The 27,262-nt window shown below is 39.4% G+C and overlaps 1 protein-coding gene across 5 annotated transcripts in view; it reads right to left on the bottom strand.

The window, feature by feature from the left end:
• spire1a (spire-type actin nucleation factor 1a) overlaps positions 1-27,262 on the bottom strand; it is a 63,303-nt gene that overhangs the window by 10,316 nt on the left and 25,725 nt on the right. For 2 of the 5 annotated variants that reach the window (XM_034160185.1, XM_034160187.1), the window contains exons 3-11: positions 18,536-18,799; positions 13,287-13,412; positions 11,308-11,382; positions 11,043-11,207; positions 9,173-9,259; positions 7,182-7,311; positions 5,064-5,105; positions 3,675-3,722; positions 1,360-1,511 (exon numbers count right to left, since the gene is read on the bottom strand). In XM_034160185.1, coding sequence (XP_034016076.1) covers positions 1,360-1,511; positions 3,675-3,722; positions 5,064-5,105; positions 7,182-7,311; positions 9,173-9,259; positions 11,043-11,207; positions 11,308-11,382; positions 13,287-13,412; positions 18,536-18,799 — 1,089 coding nt within the window. The remainder of the gene's footprint in view (positions 1-1,359; positions 1,512-3,674; positions 3,723-5,063; positions 5,106-7,181; positions 7,312-9,172; positions 9,260-11,042; positions 11,208-11,307; positions 11,383-13,286; positions 13,413-18,535; positions 18,800-27,262) is intronic. The other 3 variants (XM_034160184.1, XM_034160188.1, XM_034160186.1) reach the window with 2 other exon arrangements.

Genomic DNA, 27,262 nt, shown 5'->3' with positions numbered 1-27,262 from the left:
GACTCTGGATACTCTGATTTTACAGGCAACTTGGGTATGGACTGATCAAGTAATCCTAGACTTTAGAAAAGCAAAGGCATATACCTTCTAAAATGCAGCAAGAGAACACGATAACTCAAATACAACAAATACTGTAATCTTATAGATCATCAAATTAAAGAGACATGTAATGAGGACAAGCTGTTTTACATATGGTGAACTTTATGCACCAGTTCAATTGTGCATAGAAGTGTCCACCACCTGCTGGAAGTTTGGAGGATGCTGGATTGATGATGACTTAGGAGCAGGTGGGGCTGTCAGTAGGGGTGTCCCGATCAGGTTTTTTTTGGCCCCGATCCAATTCCGAGTCATCTGATTTTGAGTATCTGTCGATACCGAGTCCCAATCAGATACTATAAAAAACTGAATCAACCTTGAGGTAGCTTGAACAATCAAGTAATAATCTACCAGACTTAAAAAAAAGTACAAATTTCCATGTTATTTTATTTGTCTAAAAATAAATGTCCAAGGTTCCGTATGTTAAACAAGAAATTATCTAATCTGAAATAACAGGTGGTTTTAATTTACAGATGAAAGGTTTCTAAAGAACCATTTATTGATTTAGCCATTTTAATTACAAGTGTTCTAAACTTCTTTTTTTTTTTTTTTAACAGTAATCAGAAATTTTGAGGTAACAAACAACAACAACAAAACATTTCCAAGGATTTTTCTTCAGAAAACTGCTCTATAAATGAGCAGTCCTGTGACACGTTTCTGTTTTGTACAGATCAGTGGTTTCTGCACCGATCTGTTTTGTACAGATCAGTGGTTTCTGCCACTAGTCTTCTGTGTTTTGGCTCAACGCATCGTTTCTATTGGACAGCGCGAAGCTACGTCACAGCTCAGAGCATCGAAAGTTGAACTTGTGTTGACCGCGTCAGCCTGCTGACAAGCGGCAATGCGCACTCCCATCAGAAGCGTCGCTTTAGCTCGGCTTTTGACAACGCTTCTGGCGCCTCTAAAAAGCAACACGTCTCATTGAAAATAATGCTTTTTAGACCGATTCGACGCCTCAGACGCTTCCGACGTGTGAAAGGCCCATTAACCTGCAATAATGAGCTTGAAATAGCGCTGATCAAAATAATGAGGATAAAATCTATGTCGGATTCCTGATCGGGATGCAATGTCCAATTTCAATCAAGTCTGAAACCACGTGATCGAGCCCGATTTCCGACCACGTGATCGGATCGGGACATTCTTAGTCGTCAGTGAGAGTTGTAAGCCTATGAAGCATTTCTGCCTTCTACATTTTTTGGACTTGGTAAAAATTGTAACAAATAAAGGAGATCATCCAACAGCCACAGGAGATTAGCTTCTTACATCAGATTCAGAACATTCCAGCTCAGCAAGCGCGGGTGCCTTCAGCAGCCTTTTCCTCTGGCCAAATGGTTGCACCCCGTCCACCATGTCCGTAGTGTCACTGGCCAGGGACTGGGTGCTCACAGTCAACTTTCGACGTGTATTAGGGGTGTCTGGGGGTGACAGACCAAAGCAATCAGTCATTAAATAGCTTCTGATACACTTTTAAACAGTTCGCTATAGTTTGGTTTTGTCCAACACTGAATCACATAAATCCTCAAGAACATTCACCATATAAACAGCGGACCGCCATGCTCGTGTGTATTCTAAGGTATTAAATGTACTATTACCATGTGCGGCTATACAGAGTCAGTATACACACACACAGTGCATCCAGAGTATTCACAGCGCTTCACGTTTTCCACATTTATGTTACACAGCCTTATTCCATAATTGAGTAAATTCATTTTTCCCTCAAAGTTCTGCTCACAATACCCCCTGGCCATTCGTCTGAACTGAGCAATTTGGGGAGAAGGGCCTTACTCATGGAGGTGATCAAGAACCCGATGGTCACTCTGAGTTCCAGCATTGTTCTTTGGAGAGGAGAACCTTAGAGAAGGAACCATCTTGGCAGCAATCCACCAATCAGGTCTGTATGGTAGAGTGGCCAGATGGAAGCCACTCCTTAGTAAAAGGTAAATGGTAGCCCACCTGGAGTATGTGAAAAGGCACCTGAAGGACTCTCAGACCATGGGAAACAGAATTCTCTGGTCTGATCAGAAAAAGATTGAACTCTGTCATGCCAGGCATTAAGTTTGGAGGAAACCAGGCACCATCCCTACAGTGAAGGATGGTATTGGAAGCATCATGCTGTGGGGATGTTTAGTCAGGATTGAAGGAAAGATGAATGCAGCAATGTACAGAGACATCCTGGATGAAAACCTGCTCCAGAGCACTCTTTGACCTCAATGGGGCAACAGCTCATCTTTTAGCTGGACAATGACCCTAATACACAGCCAAGATATCAAAGGAGTGGCTTCAGGACAACTCTGTGAATGTCCTTGAGTGGCCCAGCCAGAGCCCAGACCTGAATCTGATTGAACATCTCTGGAGAGATCTGAAAGTGGCTGTGCACCAACGCTCCCCATCCAACCTGATGCAGCTTGAGAGGTGCTGCAAAGTGGAATGAACAAGATTGCCCAAAGATAGGTGCACAAGCTTGTGGCATCATATTCAAGAAGACTTGGAGGCTGTAATTGCTGCCAAAGGTGCATCAACAAATAAAGTATTGAGCAAAGGGTCTGAATAGTCATGTTCACATGATTTTAGTTTGTTTTTGCTTTTTTGGTTTTTTTATATATAAATTTGCAAAATAAATAAAAAAGTCATGTTATCATTATGGGGTGTTGAGTATAATTTTGAGGAGGAAGAAAGGAATTTCATCCATTTTGGAATAAGGTTGTAACATATCAAAATATGGAAAAAGTGAAGCGTGGTGAATACTTTCTGGATGCACCGTATGTTAAGCAAGATAAGTATGTGCCATATGCTCAACTCAGAGGCCAAAAGACATCTAAATTTTAACAACTCTAACAAATGCAGACATTACACACACACACACATATACATTACATTAATGCAGGTAGCAAACTGAGAAATAAAAACTTGCATAACATGTCTGCTGCAAATTTACACAGCAAACGCATAAAAAGATGTGCTGCAAAGCTCCACAACACAATGGAAGCATTCACCACACAGGAGATTTCTGCCTGGAGGACTTTTAGCGATGGACCGTTCTGTGCATAGTGGCACTCAAATTTCTTCATCTCCACCTGGTCAACAGAGTTGAGTAAGTTTATTTCCTTTTTTATCTGATTTTACTCTTAAACTAGCAAAATTCTCATTTTATTTTATTTGCAATGCACTGAACAGCAGAAGTCAGTTAAAATCCTCTGGGCAGAAACCTCTTACTGTGTTAGTACTTCTATTGTGTTGTGCAGCTTTGCAAAGCATTTGTGTTTTTGGATGGATTGCATGAATTTGCAGCAGGCACATTATCAAATTAAATCGTTGCCTGTGCTGTAAGTTAGATTTGTTTGTGCTCTGTGTTTGCAAGCGTTTTCACAATTTGTAAGATTTTTTTTATGTAACTATCAGCGATAGAATTGATGCAGGTGTTTGTTTTAACTCAGACGTACCACAGCCCTTCTTGGCCATCGTACTTTTCAACTAAGTCACAATCCGACAGAAAATAGACAATCTCAGAGTGTACGGCATCACAGAGCTTACATATTTGCTCACACTCATACCAACGGGATGCTTTGTGCTTCAATTACCTGAGTTGCGGAACAAGTCCTGAGGGGTGCTGATGCTCTTCCCTGCGCCTGCAGAGGAATTGAGTGAATACTGCCTTTCAGAAGGACCACACACTCATTACCGTCATATCTTACAGGGGATGGACACTAAAGTGAGGGACGTGTTGAACATCTGTCATCACTCATACCAGGTGGAAATTAAGGGGATGCTGGGCTGGGACGTGTGGGCCACATTCACAAATATAGAGTTTGTGCACAGCAGAAAAGCACACTGTGGGACAAGGAAGGGAACTGAGCGCCATGGCAGTAGAGGAATGTGATGAGTGCAATTTGTATGCACATAATTCTCTGCACTATCAGAGCAAATCCTAAAACACCTTTGATCAAGTAAACAAAATGATACCACCACCCACTCTGCCAAGCCAACTGCTTTGCTTAGCTCTATTATATATATAGATAATAAATATTTTGTGATGAAATACCTGAATTAACAAAATGGTCATTCAGGCATTCTATGTGAAACGTTTGAAACCCAGCCTTAACCGGGGAGGGGCTCTGACACATGCTTTATCCCCTGTTTACAATGGGGTACTCAGGTCAAAGGAGTTTCAGTCTTTTGTTCATGGTAATGAGTCATTCACGTCATCAGGAGAGTCATCAAGCGAGCAATCAGGTAAGGCATCCATCCCATCATTAGGAGGGACAGCTGCCCTGTCATTAGGAGAGTGCTAACTAGAGCACAATAGTTGCTAATTAGAGCTATTGTTTAGTCACTAGCCTATAGCAGTCTGCCTCTCAGTAGGAGGGGTCTGGTTAGGTTTAAAACTCCAGCTTTTGTTGGCTTCTGTTTATTCGTCTCTACAAGAGTCAGACAGAAGTCAGACTTCCAGAGCAAGAATTTTAGCTGAGGAAGCTTCTGCAATGTGAAGCGAAACGTTCTCGCGTCAAGCAACCCAGTCCAGTCGAAGATTCAAGCTTCCCTACCCCAAAACTATGTTTGCATTGAGTCTACATATAGATTCAGAATGTCATCTGCAACTTAGTTTATATCAAAGTAGCTCATAGACACGCATGTTATGCAGATTTCAGACATTTCAGTCAGATGATGTGGACACGCAGGACGCTGTGCTCTCTGGCTGCAGAGCAGTGACCTGTAATCTCGACAATGTGGCGATGTCAGATTTTAAGGTTTTCCCATAAAAGCTGCACTGCACCACACACACACGTCATCTGACATTATTGTTGTACACGTACTTTGTGCAACAAAAGCATGAAATGAAAAGAGGTGTGTGTTTAAAATAAAAATAAATAAAATCAGGCAAAACTAAATCTAAAAATACTCTGGAATGAAGAGTCAATAGGTGAAATAAAAAAAGGAACAATACGTTTGTAGCATAAGAAAAGCATTACCTGTTGAGTCAAAACTGTAAGACATGCTAAGCGGTTGCATGACAGAAATATGCCCACGTTAACACAACAAAAAGAAACCTGTAAGGAGCAATGGATGGAATCAATGAGTCATCTCATTTAGACAGCGTGTCGCAACTAAAGTACGGTACAAATATTCAACAAAAGGCTACGTGTGACCTTTAAAAGTCCGCCAAGGCCATAAGAATGGCAGGTACACAACTACACTGACGAAGGGGCTTTTAAAGAGGGTTTCATTCTTATCCACCAAACAGGTTGTGAGAAATTCTGTTTTGGACATGTTTACTCCAAAGCCAACAGACAGACACAGACAGCATCACAACTTATAATACAGTCTAAAGGGAGGCACACAACAACATACTCTTAATAAACTCAGGTTCTCTGAAAATATGTTTTAAAAAAATCCTTGGTATAAAAACCTTCTGCAGCATCAACATGTTAAAAGCTTTATTTTGGAACTGGTAATCAAAGCTTCTCCTTGGCAACAATCGCTGGTGAATTTATGCTGCCACCATCTGCTTTGGGAATTTTTTTATTCCCAGCGACGGTTATTTGGGAAAAAAAAAAAAAAAAGTGCAATAATTTTGCCATCACCTGCACCACTTTGCAGATGGTGTTATTTTTGTGCTCACACGTTAACTAATTACACTGGTTAAAAAAAAAAAAAAAAAAAAAAAAAAAAAAAATTCCATGGACTTTTACAACCGATTCAGGGTAATTTTGGGGTGCTGAATCCAAATCTGAGCTCAGATTTCCTCTATCATGTCATACTTTTTTGCAATCTGTATGTTCCATATTAATTGATTACACAAAAATTGCTCACTCGCGAGTTTGATGCCACTAATCATGCACAAAAGCAGCTTCAGAAGCATAGTTTTTAACCCAGGTTCCTGAAATGTGGATGAGAGCCATAATATCGTTCATGGCACCGAAGAGGTGTGTGAGACTGCAGCTTTTGTTTCAGTGCCTGATACAAGAAATATGTTTTGTGATTAGCAAAAACTAACACCACATTTGGATTCAGCGCCCCCAAATTACACAAAATCCATTGCAAAACTCCATGCAAGAAAAATCGCGTTGACCAGTGTTATTGAAGTATTGTCATGCACCCACTTGGTGAATGCAGTGAACCAATCAGAAGGCTAGTCCATCAAATATGATGTATATATAAAAAAAAAAACAAGTGCATAGTCTGCACTGACCCAAAGCACTTTGGGTACTAAGCTGAGTTTTAAGTGTAACACTTTTACAAAGTATAGTTCAGTGATTTTGACCTTCTTGGGTCACCACACCTAATACACAAACCAACTTTGATGACAATCTGGCAACTAAGAAAGAAGTTTTTGTGATCAAGATTTTTTTTTTGTACAAAGTACACTCCAGTGACCTTGACCGTTTGACCACAAAATCAATACACTTCGTCAGGTCACTATGCATAATCCAGATACCAAGTTTGGTGACAATCAGGCTAGTACACGTGAAGTAATCTCGCTCACAAGGCAATTCCTACATGATCCCCCCCCCCAAAAAAAAACACGCTTTGTGCCTATAAATATTTCCCATTAGGATTAATTCTTGTAACTGATTTTTTTTTTTAATATATATATATGACACATTTTTAAAGATGCTTTCCTGATTCCCCTGAAAGTCACAAGAATCAAAGTCTTGATGTTTCTAGTTATAAAGTACTGTGCAACTCCATGCATAAAGTGCATATTCTGTATGTTGCAGGCTGACAAACTCTGCATGCTTTAGAGCATTAAAATTAATGAAAGCAAATGAAAACATGCAGTAGCAGTCAATGTGATTCAAATCTTTGATAGAAAAAAATAAAATAAAATCCACATCAGAAGTGAGTCGTCACTAATCACGAGGAACACATGAAAGAAGGATTAAGTCATTGTTAATTTTTCTTTTAAAGAGCAGCCATGCAATAAATTAATGACCACATTCACACAGATTAGATACAATCAAAGCTAATGAACTATGAAAGTTATTGCATGCAGTACGGCACAGACATTTCTATTTCACTCAACACATCAACATAGACTCTGTGGCATATGTGCACAAACAGCAACAACAAATCTGTGTGTGTCTCACCCAGGCGGTTTCTGCGGATCATGTCCGGTGAGACGGGCCGGAGCTTCCTTTCGGCTTTGATGTCTTCCAGTAATTTCTCGTGGAGGCTCTGGGGCCGTGGGGGATAAGGTTTTAATTTACGGGCTGAAACCTGTCATAACAAATCAAAAATGAGGCTCTTATTACCAAAACCACAAAATTGCCATTTCACTTAAAAAGGTGAGTGATGGAGGGGGTTTTTTTTCCAATTATGTTTGTTAATCACTTTAATATCTATAACATAGGGTGACCAAACAAATGTCCTGTTTTTACATTGTTGTGGCCGTCCTGGGGTTTGTTTTAGAAAGTTAGGACAATGTCCTAGTTTTTCGTCGGGCAATTAAATTGACCGGCATTCGGGGAGCTACTAATCGCCGGAACTATAGGCGGACTGGAACCGGAACAATTGGTGGAATGGGTCATTGTTTATATTACACACAAAACAAGTATTGATCAGGTCTCACCATTAAAAATAAATCAAGTTATTTAGCCACTATATAAAGCTTTAGGTTGGCATTAGTAGCGCCAAACTCTTGACAGAGCAGCAACGGAATGGCAGAACAGAAGCTTCTAGTGTTAGTGAGGGTAAATTCTCCAATATGGCAATCTGCTATTCCAGCAAGTAGTACTAACTGGGACAGAAAAGAGATAAGTTTCTGCTTTGTATGATAACATTTTATTTCATTATCTTGAGATTGGTTGTCAAAATCTTGAGTAGGGGGCATAGTAAGGTGCTGTTCTGTCAATCATTCCATCAACTGTATCATCATTCTGGTTCTGCCGATTAGTACCCGCTGCCAACCGAGTATGTCACTGCCAGGCCGAGTGTCCAGGTTTTTGGTAATCAAAATATGGTCACCCTACTATAACAGCCCGTACACATTCAATTCAAAAATCAAATGGTCAGATTTCACTGGAACGTCTATTCCCCTACGTGGGGTGTGAGGTCTGTACACTCTCGCAGAGATGACTGTGGTTTGAATTATGGAATCTGTTGTGTAGCTAACAACATGGAGTCAACCACATACACATCTTCAACCGCTTAGTCCAATTAAGGGTCATGGAGGGCCAGCTCCCAGCACAGATTCCAACCAAGAAGAGAGAAAAACAAAAACAAACAGATCCCCATCCATCATGCCAAATTGGAATCAGATTGATGCTAGAGAAAAATAAGGTGATCATCTGCATATCTTTAGAGAAAGAGGGACCCCAGTTTGATTTTGGGTATCAAAACCAACCCCGAGCTAGTGTTCATCTTACTGGACAAGTAAACTAACATTACTGAAAAACAGAAATTTAGTGAACTTGTTTCTGTTTGGTTAAGTTAGTTAGCGCTAGCTTGCCAGCTAACGTCAATCAGTTGTTAACCAGCTAGCCAGTTTTGCAACTAGCCAACAGTTGGACTACCAGAAATGCTCTGAAATGGAGATGCTTAATACCTTATTGCAGCCATATTAAAATACAAATAAGAAAAATGCTGAACACTGGTTTTGTTTCCATGGCAATACATAGCTAACAACGTGTACAGTGATAAAAGCAAAAACACTCACTAACAACATTTAGAGTTTGTCCAATCTGCTCCTCTAAATCATCTTTTCTGTCTATCATGACAGTTTTTGCATGATTTTGTCACACAACCCAGACAAAGAGGGACAAAACAAGCTTCTCCAATTTCTTCCCAGAATGCTCACTAATGAGTGTGAGCATGTGCATGTTTGGAAAGGGAAGGGTGAAGGTAGGTTAGCGGATTACTGCAATCTGAAACGTCAACACTGTATATCACGGAAAACCACATCATGCACCTTTAATCAGTTTCTTAAACTTTATTATTTAGAGTAGTAATAAGTGAAGTAGTTAAAGTTTATCACTTCAATATGACATGGTGTGGCATTACTCACATTCAGCAATTAAAACTAAAACCAGCATCCTGTGTACGTTTGTATTTTAGTGCCAGTGTGTTGTGCATAGCTTACAGGATTCAGAGGAGGTCGTGATCTGATGAATTCCAGAATGATCTCATGGGCGCTCTTCTTTAACCGGGGTGGGATGTCACCATTTACCTAGAGCACCATTATCAGACGAAACTAAAATTAAATCCAACACTGAAGTGCTTCTAAACAAGAGGAATTAGAACTGTCTGATGCCCTTGCAAATTTTAGACACTTGAAATTTTTTATTAAAAATGTACAGCATTTGTAAGTCAGTGCCTCAATTTGTATATTAATTCAATTTATTTCATTTATATAGCACCAAATCACAGCAAAACTGCCTCAGGGGGCTTCACAGAAGTAAGGTCTAACCTTACCAACCCCTAGAGCAAACACACAGGTGACAGTGGTAAGAAAAAACTCCCTCTGATCATTTTGAGCAGACCAGACTCAAAGGGGTGACCCTCAGCTTAGGTCATACTAATAAAATAAAATAAAAAAAATCTTTTTTTTTTTTTAACAATACAGAGGAACATCACATTTTTGAGAATTATTAAGTCCACGCAGACATCCGGGACAGCACCAGCTGGTTGGGGAGGGTACTGGTTCTTCAGATCCAGTCTTCGAGCATATTAAAATGATATAATTAAACCAACACAATATGCACATTCTAAACCTGACACCCGCTATCAGCATTCTAGAATCATGATTGTTAGAAATCACATCATTAATATGCACATACATGTACCCCCCTACCCCCACCAAAAAAAAAGTAACCGTTCGGAAACCATTCAGAAGATTCAGACGGCTTTCGGTGGCTTTTCAGTCGAGTGAGTATCTGAGAAATTGTGTAACAGCCGGGCATGTCACAACTTGTCCAGTGAGACATCCAACACGGACGTGCTTTTTGTTGTGCGCCATTGCGGCTCCATCCCGACGCGCGAATTCCTCCGCACATCTTTCATTACAAAATCTCCTGTAACAGTGGAATGTGCCGCAAAAGTGCTGATGTCCACCTCTTCTTTATTTCTCTGGTAGTCAGACTTGCGGTCCCACATCAGAGCATTCACTTTGGAAATGATCTGATCTTTTCAGCCTGTCAATGGCCACTCGGAGCGCGGCGCGCCCTCCACCGCAGTGGGCCATCTTTAATCCGGTTGTAATGCTCCTTAATCTCTGTGACGCCCAGAGTATCCTCACCGAAAGCCGTCTGAATCTTCCGAATGGTTTCCACCTGGCTGTCTCTCAGTTTCTGAAAAAATTTGATGCAGCGCTGCTCCAATCGTTCAGACATTTTCCTGAAAATGAAAATTCGATGAGGGGGGAGGACCAGTGCTCACTCAAAGCCTGCCCACAGGCGAATGACGCACCCAACAGGCGTGAAAAAACTCACGCATGCGCACGAAGGTTCAAGCTTAGCTGATGCAATCACACGATTCAAATCCATATAGTTTTTGAAAAAAATAAATAAATAAATAAAAGGTCGGATAGTTTTCTAACAGACCTTGTATGTACACTCCTACATGTGTGTGTGTGTGTGGCAAACATCCCTAAAATTTATTCACATTCGTTACCAATTTTGAGTCTCATACCCCACTACCACTTGGGGTATGAGACTACATTTCCATGCAGTGGTGCACTAATTATGTGTGGCTACGACACACATTCAGTACTATTATGGTATTAACAATGTATTGTAGTACCACTACTAACTTAGTCACCGTGTGGTGATTATGCGTTTGTATCCACATACGTCGTATCTTTGGTTTTTACTTTGTGTGGCTACAACACTAAATCTCAACAAAAACCTTATTGCAGTGCAGAACAAATCATTTTACATTTACACTGGCCTGATCTTATTCCAACTCAGAATAGCTAAAGAGGAATAAATACTACCCCTTAGTGAAAGCCTTACCATAACTTTGCGTAGATTGTATCGTTTGGAGCGGATGTCATCCATCAACATTTCATAGGGAGTGAGCTGGTATTCAGTCGGTAGCGGATTGTACTGGCGCTCTTGAACCTTCTTCAACTTAACACCATTGCGAAGATCATGCACGACCTGCACCCAGAAACGTGCCTGCGAGAAATTAAATAAAATGATTCATTGGTGTATTAGTGGTCCGATGTTACAAGCAGTAGTAGAATCTACAAAGTGACACTCGCTGAGACGGTTTTACCCAGTCTGAATTCTGTAGCTCCGTCAGGTCTTTAACAGGTTCCTCACGAGTCTCCCCTTCCATTTTCCGAAGGTTCTGGCCAAAATAAATGTCAGAAGAAGTAAACATACTAGATAAAAATTCAGGGGGGGGGAAAAAAAAAAAAAAAAAAAAAAAAAAAAAAAAAAAAAAAAAAAAAAAATTGTGTCAAGTGCTTCAGCTTTTAGCATATGTGACATGACTACATCAAGAGCACTGAGGGGAAAATCCACCAAATTAAGATCAATCGTCCAAAATTTATTCCAAACCTCTACTGACAATATACAAAGGAGAAACACACACACACAAAATCCATTGCCAACAAACTGCCATTAATGTTTGCCTGGCTGCCAAATCCTGACTGTATGACTAGTTTAAATGTAAAACTAGAAGTTTCCGAGCCACCCTTCTTGTTGTAATATTCTACAAGATTGAACATCACTTTTCAATTTAAACCCAAATTGCTGCCACTGTGGTTGTTACAAAAGGGCACACATTCCAAATGGGCATGTTCCTACAGGACCGTTCAGTTGGTTTGTTCTTTAACTAAAACTCATGAACATGCACAGACTGCTTAACGAGAGCAGTTGCCAAAAATGGACGCAGAGGTAGTGGAGCAAGAACTGGGAGCTCTGTGGGAATACTAATGCTTTCCATTTTCAAAATCAACAGCACAGTCAAAGTTTTGCTGTCCTTTCAGTACATCTGAAGAATCAAACCAAACCCACAGAACTCTGGTTAGCGTCGGACTTTTAGATCAAGAAAGAAGGCGCGACTGATCTTCTGTGACACTGACTCCAGCTTTTCCTCAGATTCATCATCTTTCACTACTGTTGTAAGGTTTGTTGTTATCTAGCCTCCCACACCTTCTTTCATTTTTTTTTTATAATCAATTTCGCTTGTCTTGTAATATCTTTCACCAACTATAAGTTTATTTCCATGTTATTGGTTGATAAACAGGCAAGAGATGGTGTTTAAAAAACTAGTGCAGTGCCTGTAGGAAGTGTGTATTCCTATAGAAAAGTGGGAGCTTTGTTGACAATCTTTGTCGAAGCTGGAGCGTGAAAACGTTCCGCCTTGTGCTAATGATTTCAAAATAAAGGTTTTGAAAATGAATCTGAAAAATAAGGGACTTGTCCATTTTGGGAGATATTTTAATTACACAGTGTTATATGTGCTACTTTATATTGTTAATTATGCTTCCACTCGCATACAGAACCACGGGGTGGGTGGTAGTCAAAGCCACCACTATGGCTTAGTGTTCTTTTTGTAAGTGCCTTAAAATGCTTTAATAAGATTACACTTTGTGTTTGCATGAATTATCCGTGTGTGTAAATGCTGTTGGTCAACCTATGGACTAAGTCACCGGGTCATATCTTCCCTGAATTCCTGTTCAAACAAGATAAACAAAGGTGTGCTGGAAAAAGGACAAACACTTTGTGTCATTCTGAATGCTGAAGTAAAGCAAATAAAATGTCTTTAAAAATGGTTAAAGTGCGACTATAGGAATTAAATCATTTTTGAAAACACACTGATTCATTATTGCAGGAGCCCTATATTCCATTTCTAGGAAGAAAAAAAAACAAAAAAAAGGCCACCCTTAAATAGTTTCACGATGTTAAAAAGTCCATTACATGCTCCTACATTTAATCTATCGCCATCATCCAGCTTCAAGATTGTAGAGACAAAAAGGAGCCTCAAAGACACTTTAAAACAAATCTAAAAAAATTTAAAAAACCTAAATAGGTCTCAGATCACGTCCCTCAGATCTTAAGAGCAAAGCAGAGTAGGTCCTGATTAGTATTTGGACTGGAGACCTCTTAGGAAGGTTACGTGCGTTTCTCCAGGTCAAAATGTAGTTGCGTCAGGAAGGGCATCAAGTGTAAAACTTGTGCAAAATCCCCATGCGGCTCTGTACTGGCACATACATCAAGAACACAGAGTGAGCTAGAAGATGTTACCTCCTTGGCACTTCTGATTTTCTCCAGGAAGCTGTGCAGTTCTCTGGTCTCAGCATAGAGAGCACGGCACACAGCCTGGTAATGATTGGGGGCATCAGACGGGCTTGGCAGGTGAGAGGAACACAGCTGTAAAGGGGGGGGGGGAATAGGGCGGGGTTACACTGTACAATGGTTCATCAAGATAATTACATTAAACAAGACCATTACACCACATGAATACATTAGGATCTTCTCTTACTGGTTCACCTCACAGCACAGATGTGATATTACTGATTATATGTCAGAGATCAACCAGATTTTAAGCCATTTTCAGGCTACTACTTTTTGTTTTACTAATGCACAAATTATATAGAAACCCAAATCAGAACAAGTTCAGGCAGTATGGAATTACAACTTAAAAAAAAAAAAAAACCCCGTATGGCTTCCATCAAAGTATGAGACATAATAAATTAAAGATATTTCATGTGTGTGGCATTTGTGTGGTCAACTTTTTTTTTTTTTTGTTAATATATATCCATTTCTGCATTTCAGGCTAGCGACAGATTCCCAAAAAAGAAATAAATAAATACATTAAAAAAAAATAGGCAGGGGCAATTTAGGGTTAGCAATGAAGTCACAGCAATAAAAATTAAATAATGATGCAATTGCAAACAAGGTGATGTCAACATGTGATTGCAATCATGATTTGGTATAAAGGCAGTATCCAAGAAAGGCTGAGACTTTGAAAGGTTTAAAAACATTCCTCAAAGAAACTTCGAAAGGGATTTGCCAATTTCTTCTGCCATTCATCAAAAGCTGATATAACCCTCATGGGCAAGGGATTATTTTGGGGAACCTTTGCCAAATACTACAATACAAAGTTGCATTCACAAATGCCTCTTAAAACTTTACTGTGCAAAAAAGAAGCTTTATGTTAACCTTGTCCAGGCGCAACATCAACTTCTCTGGGCTTGAGAGCTTCTGGATTGGACCCTCACACAGTGGAAACATGTAATCTTATCATTGATTCGCAACTTTTTTTGTAGTAGTAGTAGTAGTAGTAGGAGGAGGAGGACCAGCAATAAGTCCAAAGGTCAAGGTCTGTCATGGTATCAGTGCCCTTGGCAAAGATAATTCACATCTGTGATCGTAGCATTAATGCAAAAAAAGTACACGGATTGCTGCCTTCAAGACAACATTTTTTCAAGGGACTTCCACACATTTTTCAGCAAAACCATATTCTACACACATTACAAGGGCATGGCTGTGGACACAGTGGGTAAAGATATTGGACTGGCCTGCCAGAAGTCCTGACCTGTCCCCAATAGAGAATGAGCGAAGAATTTTGAAATAAAAAATTCAGCGATAAAAAGGTCACACTGTTGCACAACAACACTTTCTAGAGCTGTTTATATACATATATATATATACATACATATACATATATACATATATATATATACACACACACACACATATATACACACACAGTTACCTATATTAAATCTACATCTCTCATAGCGCCATTTCTCACATAAATATAAGATATGTCATAACTGAAGGTTCAAGAAGAAAACATGCAGAATTGTAGTAGCAAAAGTAGCAGTAATAATATGTATTTTTATAGGACTTTCAATTATACATACAAAAAAGTGCGGCACGCATTAAAATATAATTTCACATTGAGAAAAAATATATAGGATAAACATACATAAAACACAAAACTAACATTAGGAAACTAGAGCACTGCGCTCATGGAGCGCGAACCTCCACCAACACTAGTTTCCAATTCCACAAATTTTTACCTTTGAAAAAATTTTCAAGGTCAAAGTCCTGTTAGAAGTGGCTTAGAAGTTAAAATATAGATCAAAAGGGCTTTTCAATGTTAAAATCAAATATCTGCTAAATCTGCAATACGGATCAGATGAGGATCAAACTTAGCCTATTCATTGAGAGCGCCACTTTGCACCTCACTGTCACAAGTGAGAGTGACTGAGGCACTTTTGATTGAGATATAATGGAAAATGCACATCAAATGGGCTTTTCAATATTAAATTCAAATGACTGCAAAATCCAAGATCCGGATCAAATTTTGTCACGTGATAGTGTCAGTCTGCACCTCACTTTCAAATATGAGAGTGATCGGGGCACGCTTAATTAAGATATAATGTAAAACATGCATTAAATGGGGGTTCTGAACATTAAATTTAAATGGCCACAAAATCTGTAATCTGGATCAGATCCGGATCAAACATTGTCAGTCAATAAAAGATGCCATCCTACATAATGCTCTCAAATATGAAATTTTATGAATTTTTGAAAATTCGTTCAATGTTAAAGATACGGCTTTCTCATTTTCCCAAGGTTTTTCCCGACTTTTCCCCTTGACCAATGACCTTGAAAATGGAATCAGTTCTTGCCTGTCAGGATATGAATCATCAGTAAAAATTTCATAAAGATATGAAAAATTGTGGGCTCCAGGCTTTTCACAAACAAACAGAGGTAAAAATGATGTCATCAAAGTTGCTGATAGAAGTACAATCACCAATTTCCCAGGTTATTATTCTTTTTTCCTGATCTTCTACCCATTCTCACTGAAATGATACCACTTCAGACTGAGATTCGTATACTATGTTTTATGGGGGAACTTAAAATGTCACCAAAATGACTAAAATGGGCATGTGTATTAATCCATTTAATTAAATATACGAATACTGTACATTTTATACTGACCACAATGTCATAATGGCCTGATTTATCAGGACTGTTGCATAACAGTTATTACTTTAGAGACAATATACAAATTATCTGGTGATTATGAAATTTAAAGACATGGTTTCTTTCTACATATTGCTCTCTTCTTGTGGTAATCAGATGAAGTTTTCAGAAAAAAGCCACACTGTACGTATAATACGAAACTATGTAAACCAGAACATCCAGTTTTTGCAGCTTTGGCTCATAAACATCACACAGGTTATGTTCCTCATGGAACTGCACTGTTACAACAAGACTGCCTGCCAGAATAATGGAAGCGCAGGTATATTTTCTGCAGCATCACAAAGAATGAAACCAGACCAATGACATATTTCATCTTTTGTTGCTGAGCTTGGTTAGCCACAGGAATGTCTGACATCACATAATGTCTTCTTCCTTGTCCAGTCCACCGAGTACACACACAAGATCACAAGAGGACATCTGCACAGTGACATTACACACAGTTTGTGCAAAACACACACATCTATATTAAGAAACATATTTTTTTAAAAAGTTAGCTGAATAATTTCTACAAGTTACTGACAAACAACCAGGTGAGAAAGGAAACAATGGAAAGCAAACCTCATCACACAGAGTTCATTATCCAAAAGACTCAGGCTGTGAACATTTCGACATATCTTCCCCAAATAGCAGCACCTATAATTAAATGCCTCACATTCCACAAGTACTTTGGGAGTTCAGAGCATGAAAGTCCCCATTAGGAGAATTCCATGAGGATGACAGAGCCGATTTAAAAAAAAAAAAAAAGAAAGTGTAAACATTCCATATCCCTAGAGTTTCACAGGTAAACTGTCAGTTTCAGTAATTTAAGGCCAAAAGTTTGACCCTGCAAAGCCCAGGCCAAGTCTGTAACCCTTAACCTCTCAAGTTCAAGGCTGGAAACCTCAAGTCCCAAGCAATTTCAATTTATTTTAATTTATATAGTGCCAAATTGCAACAAAGCTGCCTCAAGGTGCTTCACACAAGTAAGGGCTAACCTTAACTGCGACAGTGGTAAGGAACAACTCCCTCTGATGATTTGAGGAAGAAACCTCAAGCAGACCAGACTCAAAGGGGTGACCCTCTGCTTGGGCCATGCTACCGACACAACAGACAATACAGGAAATTATACAGGAAATTTTGGGAGATTTGTCCAGGTCTTTAACCTCCTCAAGGCCAAGGCTTTAACTAGCAAGGCCCCAGCCAAGTCATTGATCCCTTGGGCTCAAATAGAGTCTTTGTGCCTTTCTATCCAAAAATGTGACATATTACGAAAGTAACTTCAACAACAGCAGCCGTTTCCAGGAAAAGTAGGATTCTGTATTAAAAGTAGGATTCTGTATGCTGTTTGGGTACCTAAACTGTATTTGAAATGTGGACATTTATGGATAAGAAATTGTGTGATCTCCAACTATAAAAATGGTATTAATGGCGGTCTTAGGTATTTGGGTCATTCAGCGTCACAGTTTTACAAAATTACCAGTAGTTTTATGAGCACTGACAGTACTAATATGAAAAGGCTTTGGGAGAAGGATGTTGGCGAACCGGTAAGGTTACACAGAATGAAACTGATGCCTGATCATTTATGCTGGAAATGTCTGATAGCATCCAAAACGTTTCTTCATTGTATTTGGGAATGCCCTCGAATTGGACTCTCCCAGACTGAAGTGTTGGACATTCTGAGTGGACGGTATGGCTCTGGGATTCCTTCGAGTCCACGTCTTTGTTAGTGGATAAGTCCCAAGTGATTAATTTGTCAAAGTCTACTTTTTCAGTTATTATGACTAGTATCATTACAGTCTTAAGGATCATCTTGAGACACTGGAAAACAACCAAGGTTCCGCATGTGGAAGAATAACTACACGCAACTGTGGAAACCACATCATGCGAATGTATACTCAAAGTGATAGGGGAAATGGATGATGGGACTTCATTGTAGAATAAGTTTTAGACTTACACAAGAAGGTTTTCTGTTTAGTTAAAAATGTAGTATTCGGTGTCCTTTTTAGTTTTCTGTGATCTGAATTCATGCGATTGTTTATTATGTACTGTGCCTTTCAAAAAGCAAATAAAAGTTTATATATGAAATGTGGAGAAAAATGTGCCATGATTAATTTGTTACAAGATCATAAATGTTAAATTCAATCTGTAATCTTGATAGCTGTGTTTAAATATGGCTGAAGTGTCTTTAATATGTGTATGTATATATGCAATATATATGCATATATAAACTTCTGAGGTCAAACTATACCAAAAAAAAAAAAATAAATAAATAAAAATTCTCTTTCATCACTATTTTCCATAAAAATAATGGCTTGCATAAAGGGTTCTGCTTCAGCAACTCTACATGCCTTGAAATTACTTGAATTTTCTTGATGACCAAAGCTTTGAAGCCTCAAGGCCAAGGCATCCAAGGCCAAGGTCCAGATAAAAATAAACTTAAAGTGCAACTTTAACTAGTTAATGAAAAACAAATTCTGCCCTTTCATCTTTTTAAATAAGTCTAAAGCACCCACCATAATGATGTCTTGGTAGCTACGAACGTGGCTGATTGTGGTGTTTGTGGTAGCAAAGGCAGGCTCCTCCTCCCCCTCCTCCTCATCATCTTCTTCCTCTGTGGCCTCGTATCCTTCATCGGGACAGGGGTCGCACTTGGCTGCTTCACTGTTAGTCATCAAGTCTATCAGGCGCTCCAGTGGTGGGCTGAGTTCACGTTCCTCATGCTCTTTGAGCCCATAATCCAGCGCTTTGTAGATCATCACGCCAAGCGAATCAATAACCTGAGGGACATTAGAGAAAATGATTTTCATTCTCATCACACACAAGCCATAGAATCTGCACTGAAAATGACCCAATATTGATGGTCTCGTGGTTAAAGTAGTGGGTTTGAGACCAGAGGATCCTCAGTTCAAATCCCTGTCAGACTAGAAAATCACTAATCTCCTTGGGCAAGGTCTTTAATCTCCAAGTTGATCCCGATGTGCAGTTGAGCACCTTGCATGGTAGCGTGCCGACATCTGTGTGTATGGGTGAATGTGAGGCAACACTGTAAAGTGATTTGAGCTTCTGATTCAGATGGAAAAGTGCTATATAAATGAAGTCCATTTAACCCAGGTTTTGGCTTTATACTGTATAAAAGAAATAGTACATCTCAAAGCAGTAAGAATATATCATTGTCATTCTTTCTTCTCATGTTTGTTAGGTTTTAAATGCAAGTTATAAAACAGTTTCAACTTAAAGCATTTCAAAATACCACAAGAAAGATGTTTCAGTTTCACTGTAATATTTTCAGATCCAGAAACTAGATACAGTGGGTAAAAAAAAAAAAATAAAAAAAATAAGTATTGAACACGTCACCATTTTTCTCAGTAAATATTTTTCTAAAGGTGGTACTGACAAACTTTTCACCAGATGTTGACAGTAACCAAAGTAATCCACACAAAGAAATCGAACCATAAATGTCCATAAATTAAGTTATGTGTAATAATATGAAATGACAGGAAAAGAGTATTGAACACCTGAAGAAAGGAATGTGCAAAAAGGCATGTTAAGACACTAGCTTAAATCTATCAGTAATTAGAAAGCAGTCCTGCCCCTTGTCAGTGCAAATTAATATCATTAGTTCAGCCTCAACTGATGGCCTACAAAAAGGTGTCTCATTACCAAAGTGTCACACAAGAAACATCTCATGTGTAAAAGCGCAGAGCTCTCTCAAGAGCTTTGCAACCTTATTGTTGCAAATCATACTGATGCCATTGGTTACAAACTTCTGAATGTTCCAGTGAGCACTGTGGGGGCATAATCCGGAAGTGGAAAGAACAATTTCACTATAAACTGGCCACGACCAGGTGCTCCTCACATGATTTCTGACAGAGGACTGAAAAGAATGATCAGAAGAGTTGTCCAAGAGCCAAGGACCACTTGTGGAGAACTTCAGAAAGACATGGAATTAGCAAGTACAATTGTTTCAAAGAAAACAAACAGTTTACTTAATTGAACTTAAACCACCGAGTTAAACAATTAACTCAACTGCCATGGCCTCTATGCACACTCACCATGCAAAACTCCACTGCTGAAGAAAAAGCACGTTGAAGCTCATTTAAAGTTTGCTGCACAACATTGAGATGAGCGTGTGAAATACTGGAAGAATGTGGTCTAGTCAGATGAGACCAAAACTGAACTCTTTGGATGCCATAATAATACTCACCATAAATGGCACTGCTTATCAGCCCAAAAACACCAGACCAACAGTGAAGTTTGGAGGTGGGAACATCATGGTGTGGGACTGTTTTTCAGCATCCAGCACTGGCAAACGTCATATAATTGGAGGAAGAATGAATGGAAAAATGTACAGAGACATTCTTGATAAATCTACCAGGATGATGAAGATGAAATGAGGGTGGACATTTCAGCAAGACAATGATCCCAAACACACAGCCAAGGAAACGCTCAATTGGTTTCAGAGAATGAAAATAAAGCTGCTATAATGTCGTAGCCAATCAGCTGATTTCAATCCAATAGAAAATGTATGGAAAGAACTAAAGGTCAGAGTTCACAGAAGAGGTCCACGGAACCTACAAGATTTGAAGATTTAGTGTGGAAGAATGGACCAAAATCATCTGAGCAATGCATGTGAATAGTTTCTCCAAACAGGAGGCATCTTGAAGCGTTCATTACCAACAAAGGCTTTTGTATGAAGTATTAAGTTTCAGTAAGCGTGTTCAATATTTTCCCCCACTGTCATTCCGTTTTATTAACCACAACTTATTTCTGTATTTATTTCTTTTCGTTTCTTTGCATCTATGGATTACTTGGGTTGTTGCTGACATCTGGTGGAAATGTCATGTCAATAGGACCTTTAGAAATATATTTATTGAAAAAAAAAATGGGGATGTGTTCAATACTTATTTTACCCGCTGTATACTGTCAAAGCATTTCTTTAAACGAATGGCAGCTCCAGTGTCAAACAAACAGCATGCAACGTAAGTGAGTATTCACCTGTGAAATATCACTGAAATATCACATCCTTCAGAATGATATCAACTGTACTATAAATTGTAATCTGGCAAGTAGCTTCCCCTTATAAGCAATCAAATACAAAGACTACAAAATCCACAGTAGAAACCCAATGCAGCAAAAGTCAGTACACGTATCAGGTCACTGCATCTACCACACTGTGAAACCACCTTGGGCCCTGGATGGCAATCACCCAGGTAGACAACCAGTATTTGCCCACTTCTAGAAAGTAGCCATCTACCTGCAGTAGCATTGGCATCACCTCGGCCTTCTCCAGCCGCTGGAGTCAGAGAGGCACCTGCATGCTGGATCAAAATGCATTGTGAGGGAACACTTTGGACATGTGGTGCATCTTAGTCTCCCTGAGTAGTCGTTCAGTTAAAGTTATTTCAGTAATACCCAAGAGTGTTTCAAAAAGACATCTAGTGTTCCGTCACCAGTTACCTATGTACCAAGTCTCACAACCATACAGTAAAACAGGAAGCACCAGGACGCTAAAGCCTTGGACCCTTGTTCTCCTGCAAAGGTATCAGCATCACCAAGCACCTCTGTCCAACAACCTCAGGACTTCAGAAGCTCTGCCCAGGTGTCTCAATTTCAAAGGCCAAGGACCCAAGAGACAAGACTGTCTCTGCAGACTATTCAAATTCAAGGAGCCTCATTTTTGTGAAAAGCAGGATCATACATATTGTTCATCGCAAGAGAAGGCAAGTCAGCAAGAATCTGCATCACAAAAGAAAATGTGATATGTGAAGGAAAAACAGAACACTGAATGATGGTCATAATGCAATCTGAAACCTCACCACTAGATGACACTAAATCTTGCACACTGTAGCTTTAAAATAACCAGATTTTCAGCAACTTGTAAATGTTCTCATATCTATACACTGATTCGTCTGAAGAAAAGTGGCTGTAAAAGTAATAATTTAGACGTTGTACTGACATTTTTCAGAATTTTTACTTTGGAGCCTGTATTTTCAACATACTTAGTCTACCAAAACTATTTGTTTTTATTGTTCACAACAAGAAATACTATTTATCATCTTAGACAACAATTACTGAGTGGTAAGATTTTTGAAATATTTGACCTTTATATGACATACAGGGGAACTCACTGTACACCATTTTATTTTCTAGTATTCTTTATTCTATGACAATATAGCAAGACTTCGTGTTTGATAAATGCATTAATAACAAAATTAAATACATTTTCATTGGGTTTAAAAGGTGACTGTCACTTGCTCCTAACTTCAAATGAGTCATTACCGCATTACATGGCCTCATGCCTGAAGGCAAGAAGCCACATTGTTGAAAAAGGGAGTTGTCCAAACAGAACTGGGCAAGGCCGGCTATGCTCGAGTCAGGTGGTGTTGCAGAGGTTAGCTCAGAGGAGAGATGGGCATTGATGGAGCAGGTTCAGGCTTTTGCAGCTGGTCAAAATCATTACACAACTGACATTTGGAATTTGAAGTTGTTCATTGCACTCTGTTATAATCATTATCAGCCTCTCCGTTTTCTCTGCATGGCTGTTCAAAGACAAAATAAGATGATCTACACCGTTCGACTGGTACATCATGTTAGTGGAGCTAAATGACCTTGAATTTACGGGAAATTGAAAGATGTTCGAGTGGTGCGTTTAGAATTTCTGTTGTTAGCAACTGCCTGAACATGACTTATTTCTGGATCAAAGCCTGGAAGTTCCAGTTTCACCTGGCTTCATAATCAATTTTTCCTTCTGTGCCAGCAACAGTAAGCACCTCCTGGCACTATATTCTTCAGTTATAACCCTCAGTGTGCACGCCGATAATCCTTCACCAAAATAAATAACCCATTCCTTCATGTCTTATTATGTAACTTTATAATCCTAACAGCATGCATGCTGCAGGACGGATCTACAGTGGGATGATTGAGTGACAAAGCACAGGGCGTGTCACACAGGTTCTCACAAAAAATAAAATTATAGTGCATGCCAAACAACGTGCCAGCCTGTGCGGCATCTTCAAATATTTCAGTTCAAAACCAAAATGTCTCTTTAGCGTGATGTTAAAGAGAAAAGCAGCAGATCTCTGCAGAAACAGCGTCTCCCTCACTGACAACCACATCTGATCCTAACTTCCACCACCCATCCAGCATCTACCAACCATGAGATATAAGCACAGACGTCCTGATCGAGGGTTTTGTTTTGTTTTTTTTGGCCAAGATAGCAATCATTTCTGCTGATAAACAGTCCTGATCAGATACTTGTATTTTCTTAGATAGTTGCACTACACTTGCACAATCACACTGCAAGTTTTTATTTCAATTTCCAATTTATTTTCATTTATACGAGGTCTGTTAGAAAAGTATCCGACCTTTTTATTTTTTTCAAAAACCTGATGGATTTGAATCACGTGTGCTTGAATGAGCCAACCTTGAACCTTCGTGCGCATGTGTGAATTTTTTCACGCTTGTCGATTGCGTCATTTGCTGGTAAGTAGCCTTTGTGTGAGGATGGGTGGAGTCTCTCGTCGTTTTCTTTGCAAGGAAATGGCAGAACGACTGGAGCAGCGCAACTGCATCAAATTTTGCCAGAAACTAGGCGACAGCCAGGTGGAAACCATTCAGATTATTCAGACAGTTTTCGGTGACGATCCTATGGGCATCACACAGATTAAGGAGCGGTACAACTGGTTTAAAGACGGCCACACAACGGTGGAGAGCGAGTTGCGCTCCAGGTGGCCATCAACATGCTGAAATGACCAGATCATTTCCAAAGTGAACACTGTGGTGATGTGGGACCATCGTGTGACTATCCGAGAAATTGCGGAAGAGGTGGACATCAGCACTTTTTAGACACATTCCACTGTGACAGAAGATTTGGCCATGAAAAGAGTTGCAGCGAAATTCATGCCGATGGTTTCGGCACGAAGCTGATGGCGGAACAAAAGCGCCACCGTGTTAAGTCTCACAGGACATGCTGGACTCCGAAAAATGATGCCCACCTCTTCCACCATTCGGATGATTCAGGCGGCTTTCGGTGGCTTTTCAGTCGTGTGACTATCCGAGAAATTGTGGAATTGCTGGGCATGTCACAGCATGTCCTGTGAGACTTCAACACAAAGGCGCTTTTGCTCCGTCAGCAGCTTCGTGCCAAAGCATCGACATGAATTTCGCTGCAACTCTTTTCATGGCCAAATCTTCTGTCACAGTGGAATGTGTCGAAAAGTGCTTATGTCCACCTCTTCCACAATTTCTCGGATAGTCACACGACGGTCCCACATCACTACAGCATTCACTTTGGAAATGATCTGGTCATTTCAGCATGTTGATGGCCGACCGGAACGCGGCTCGCTCTCCACTGTTGTGCGGACGTCTTTAAACCAGTTGTACCGCTCCTTAATCTGTGTGATGCCCATAGGATCATCACCAAAAGCTGTCTGAAAAATCCGAATGGTTTCCACCTGGTTGTCGCCCAGTTTCTGGCAAAATTTGATGCAGTTGCACTGCTCCAGTCGTTTCGTCTTTCCTTGGAATGAAAAAACGCCGAGCGCATGACACACACCTCACACAAAGGCCTCAGCGTTCTGATATGGCTTGTGTATGGCACGATGATGTGCATCTTTTAATATGAAAATTTGGGGGATTAATTTCAAAAAATGTTATTTTGAAGCCTTTATTTTGATTAACATTGTAACATTCGTACTTCCAAGATGGTGCGGCTCGCTGATGTTACTGGTAGCAAAGTTAAACAACAGATAGTTAATTTTGCTCACATCATTTCACAATAAAATGTTTAATGCCAGCATCACAGAAAATACTTTTACTATGAAAGGTATGCTGTCAGTGTTCCTTGCGACTGAGTTTAACTTAACACTGAGGAGACGTTAGCTAAAATCCTTTTTTTTAAAAAAAAAAAAAAAAAACAAATTCCCCCTATTTGTACGTTTCAGTAAGTACATAAGCTGAAAAACATGTTACATTTTCCCACAATTTGTACAAAGTTTCATTAAGTACATAAGCTGAATAAAATTATTTGCTGTGCGTTCAAGTTTAAATAAACTGTTCAGGCGGTGGGGTTTCAAATATTCTAAAGGTTCTGTTTAATTTACTCTCTTACAATGCCTCAATAGGAATCCTTTTATTTTCATATACTTGACAATAAAACTGATTTTTTTTTTTTAAATATGAAATACTATATTCAAATAATAATACAGTATAACGCAAGTACACCTCTTTCTGCATCCCACCTTCAAACACAGCCTCATACAACCATCCATGAAAAATCTACTTAAGCTCCCATTTTTCTATAGCAATACAAACTTCCAGTTCACTAGTCCATCAAAATATGTATGTATGTAGATCGCACAGGTAGATACGTGCCGTGGCACTGTTTGTGTGCGAGCATGCATTCAACAGAGCAGCAGCCATCAGCTATGTTAATGTGTCCTCTTAGGAAAATGGACTACAGACCGATTAGGGTGAGACTTGTTTAACAAATCCAATACTGAGCAATCAAAAAGATGCCTTGATCATACCAAGTAGTGATCTTTGAGATCCGGTCAGACATCCCCAGGTATAAATAACACAAGACTGCCTTTTTGAATGATCTTTGGCATTCAAGTTCACCAGGTTTTAATGCATTTGTCCTTGTTATGCCATTTCATTTGGAGGTGCCCAAAATTATAGCATTTATTGTTTTTCTGTAATCATGAGCCCAATCTGAAGGAGAAGGACTCATTTATCTGTCTGTTCACTGCATTTTACAGTGTAAATGCCTAAGCTCCCAAAACCTAGAAATTAATCATTTCAGCTTTTGTACAAGATAGCAAATCAATGTATTTCTGCACTCATCTACTCCAAGTAGTTTGACAAGTCTGGAGTTATAGGTGAGGAACACATGCCATCTTCAAGATGCAATGGAAAAAGCCCAACAGAACACCAGGAACAAATGAGAGATTAAGGAACTTCTCAAGAGCCCCTTAGTGGCCGCCCTGTTGGATCGGGGAACAATCCTTTGGCTACATGCTTCTCGAACCTCCAGGTCACCACCTCTTCAACTAACCACCAGTTACAGTTTAAATTGAATTTCTCTGCCAACACAGAAATGACTAATAATTAACCATCTTCTAGGTTGCTGCTGTTTAAGGTTTACAAAGATCAAATAAGTGGGAGGGCAACAAAAGGCGGGGGGATCTTGACTTCCTAGTTCATCAAAACTTCATTTGAAGACTTATGACTCAGGCGAATGAGGAAAACAAACAGGTGGGAAAGATCCAGAAAAACCACAGCTGAGTTTCAGATACAGACTGTTAGGGAGGTGTAAAACAAACATCTCCTTCACTGGTGTCTTAGCCAACCCCAGAGGTTAGAGAAAATCATCTACATTTACAAACACTGCTTAGGAATTCAAGCAAAAAAAATAAAGTATGAAATGAAAATTCTAAGACTTCCATAACCGAGAATTATCAATTCAAACAAATGGATCTGCAACACTGATTTTTTTTTTTTTTTTTTTTGGTTCTGTGTGCAGGTTGCACATAGCATCTTATTGCCTGAAGTAAAAAAAAATAAATAAATAAATCCTTGAGCTTATGATCTTTTGCTGTGGTTCTTGCAGAGAACCAATAATTTGTTAAAGTCACTTAATGGCAAAAACAGTGTCAGAAGCAGCACTGTGGGAATCTGGTATAAAAATGTGGAAATTGACTGTAAATTCACAAATAACCTTTAGAGATAAAGCACCTTAAGTTTCAAATAAAATCATGTACAGCACAGTCAAAGCCAAGTCAATATAATGCAGATTCTTTAAAGAATCTGCAACAACTTCCCGTTTCTCACACTTAGAATTCATTTGGCAAATACCAAACATTTCTTTTCAAACATTGGCAGTTTTCTTCACAATGTGAAAACAGCACAAACAAAGAAAATCCCTGCAAAATCTCATGATACAGACTAGAGCTCTAATCTGTATCATAGGTCATCCAGCAGGACATGAGGAGAAACCCAGAGGAGTGACACACCAGCACAATCAACCTGTTTGTTTTGGAAATGCACAAACCAGTCACAAATCCATGAGACTGGCAACAACTAAAATGACGCACGTGCAATGAACCATTAAGGACAAAGATTCTCCGCTGCCTCACCTCATCTTTTGGAAAACTTAATTCTTGGTAGCAAAATCTAAGACAACTTTTGTTGGATTAATTTAATGACACACTGCCTTTGATGTTGGGGTTCAACACAGGAGG

This window comes from Thalassophryne amazonica, chromosome 20 (assembly GCF_902500255.1).
Source record: "Thalassophryne amazonica chromosome 20, fThaAma1.1, whole genome shotgun sequence".
Lineage (NCBI taxonomy): Eukaryota > Metazoa > Chordata > Actinopteri > Batrachoidiformes > Batrachoididae > Thalassophryne > Thalassophryne amazonica.
The sequence above is the reverse complement of the archived record's forward strand: the minus strand, read 5'-3'. Positions and strand labels throughout refer to the sequence as shown.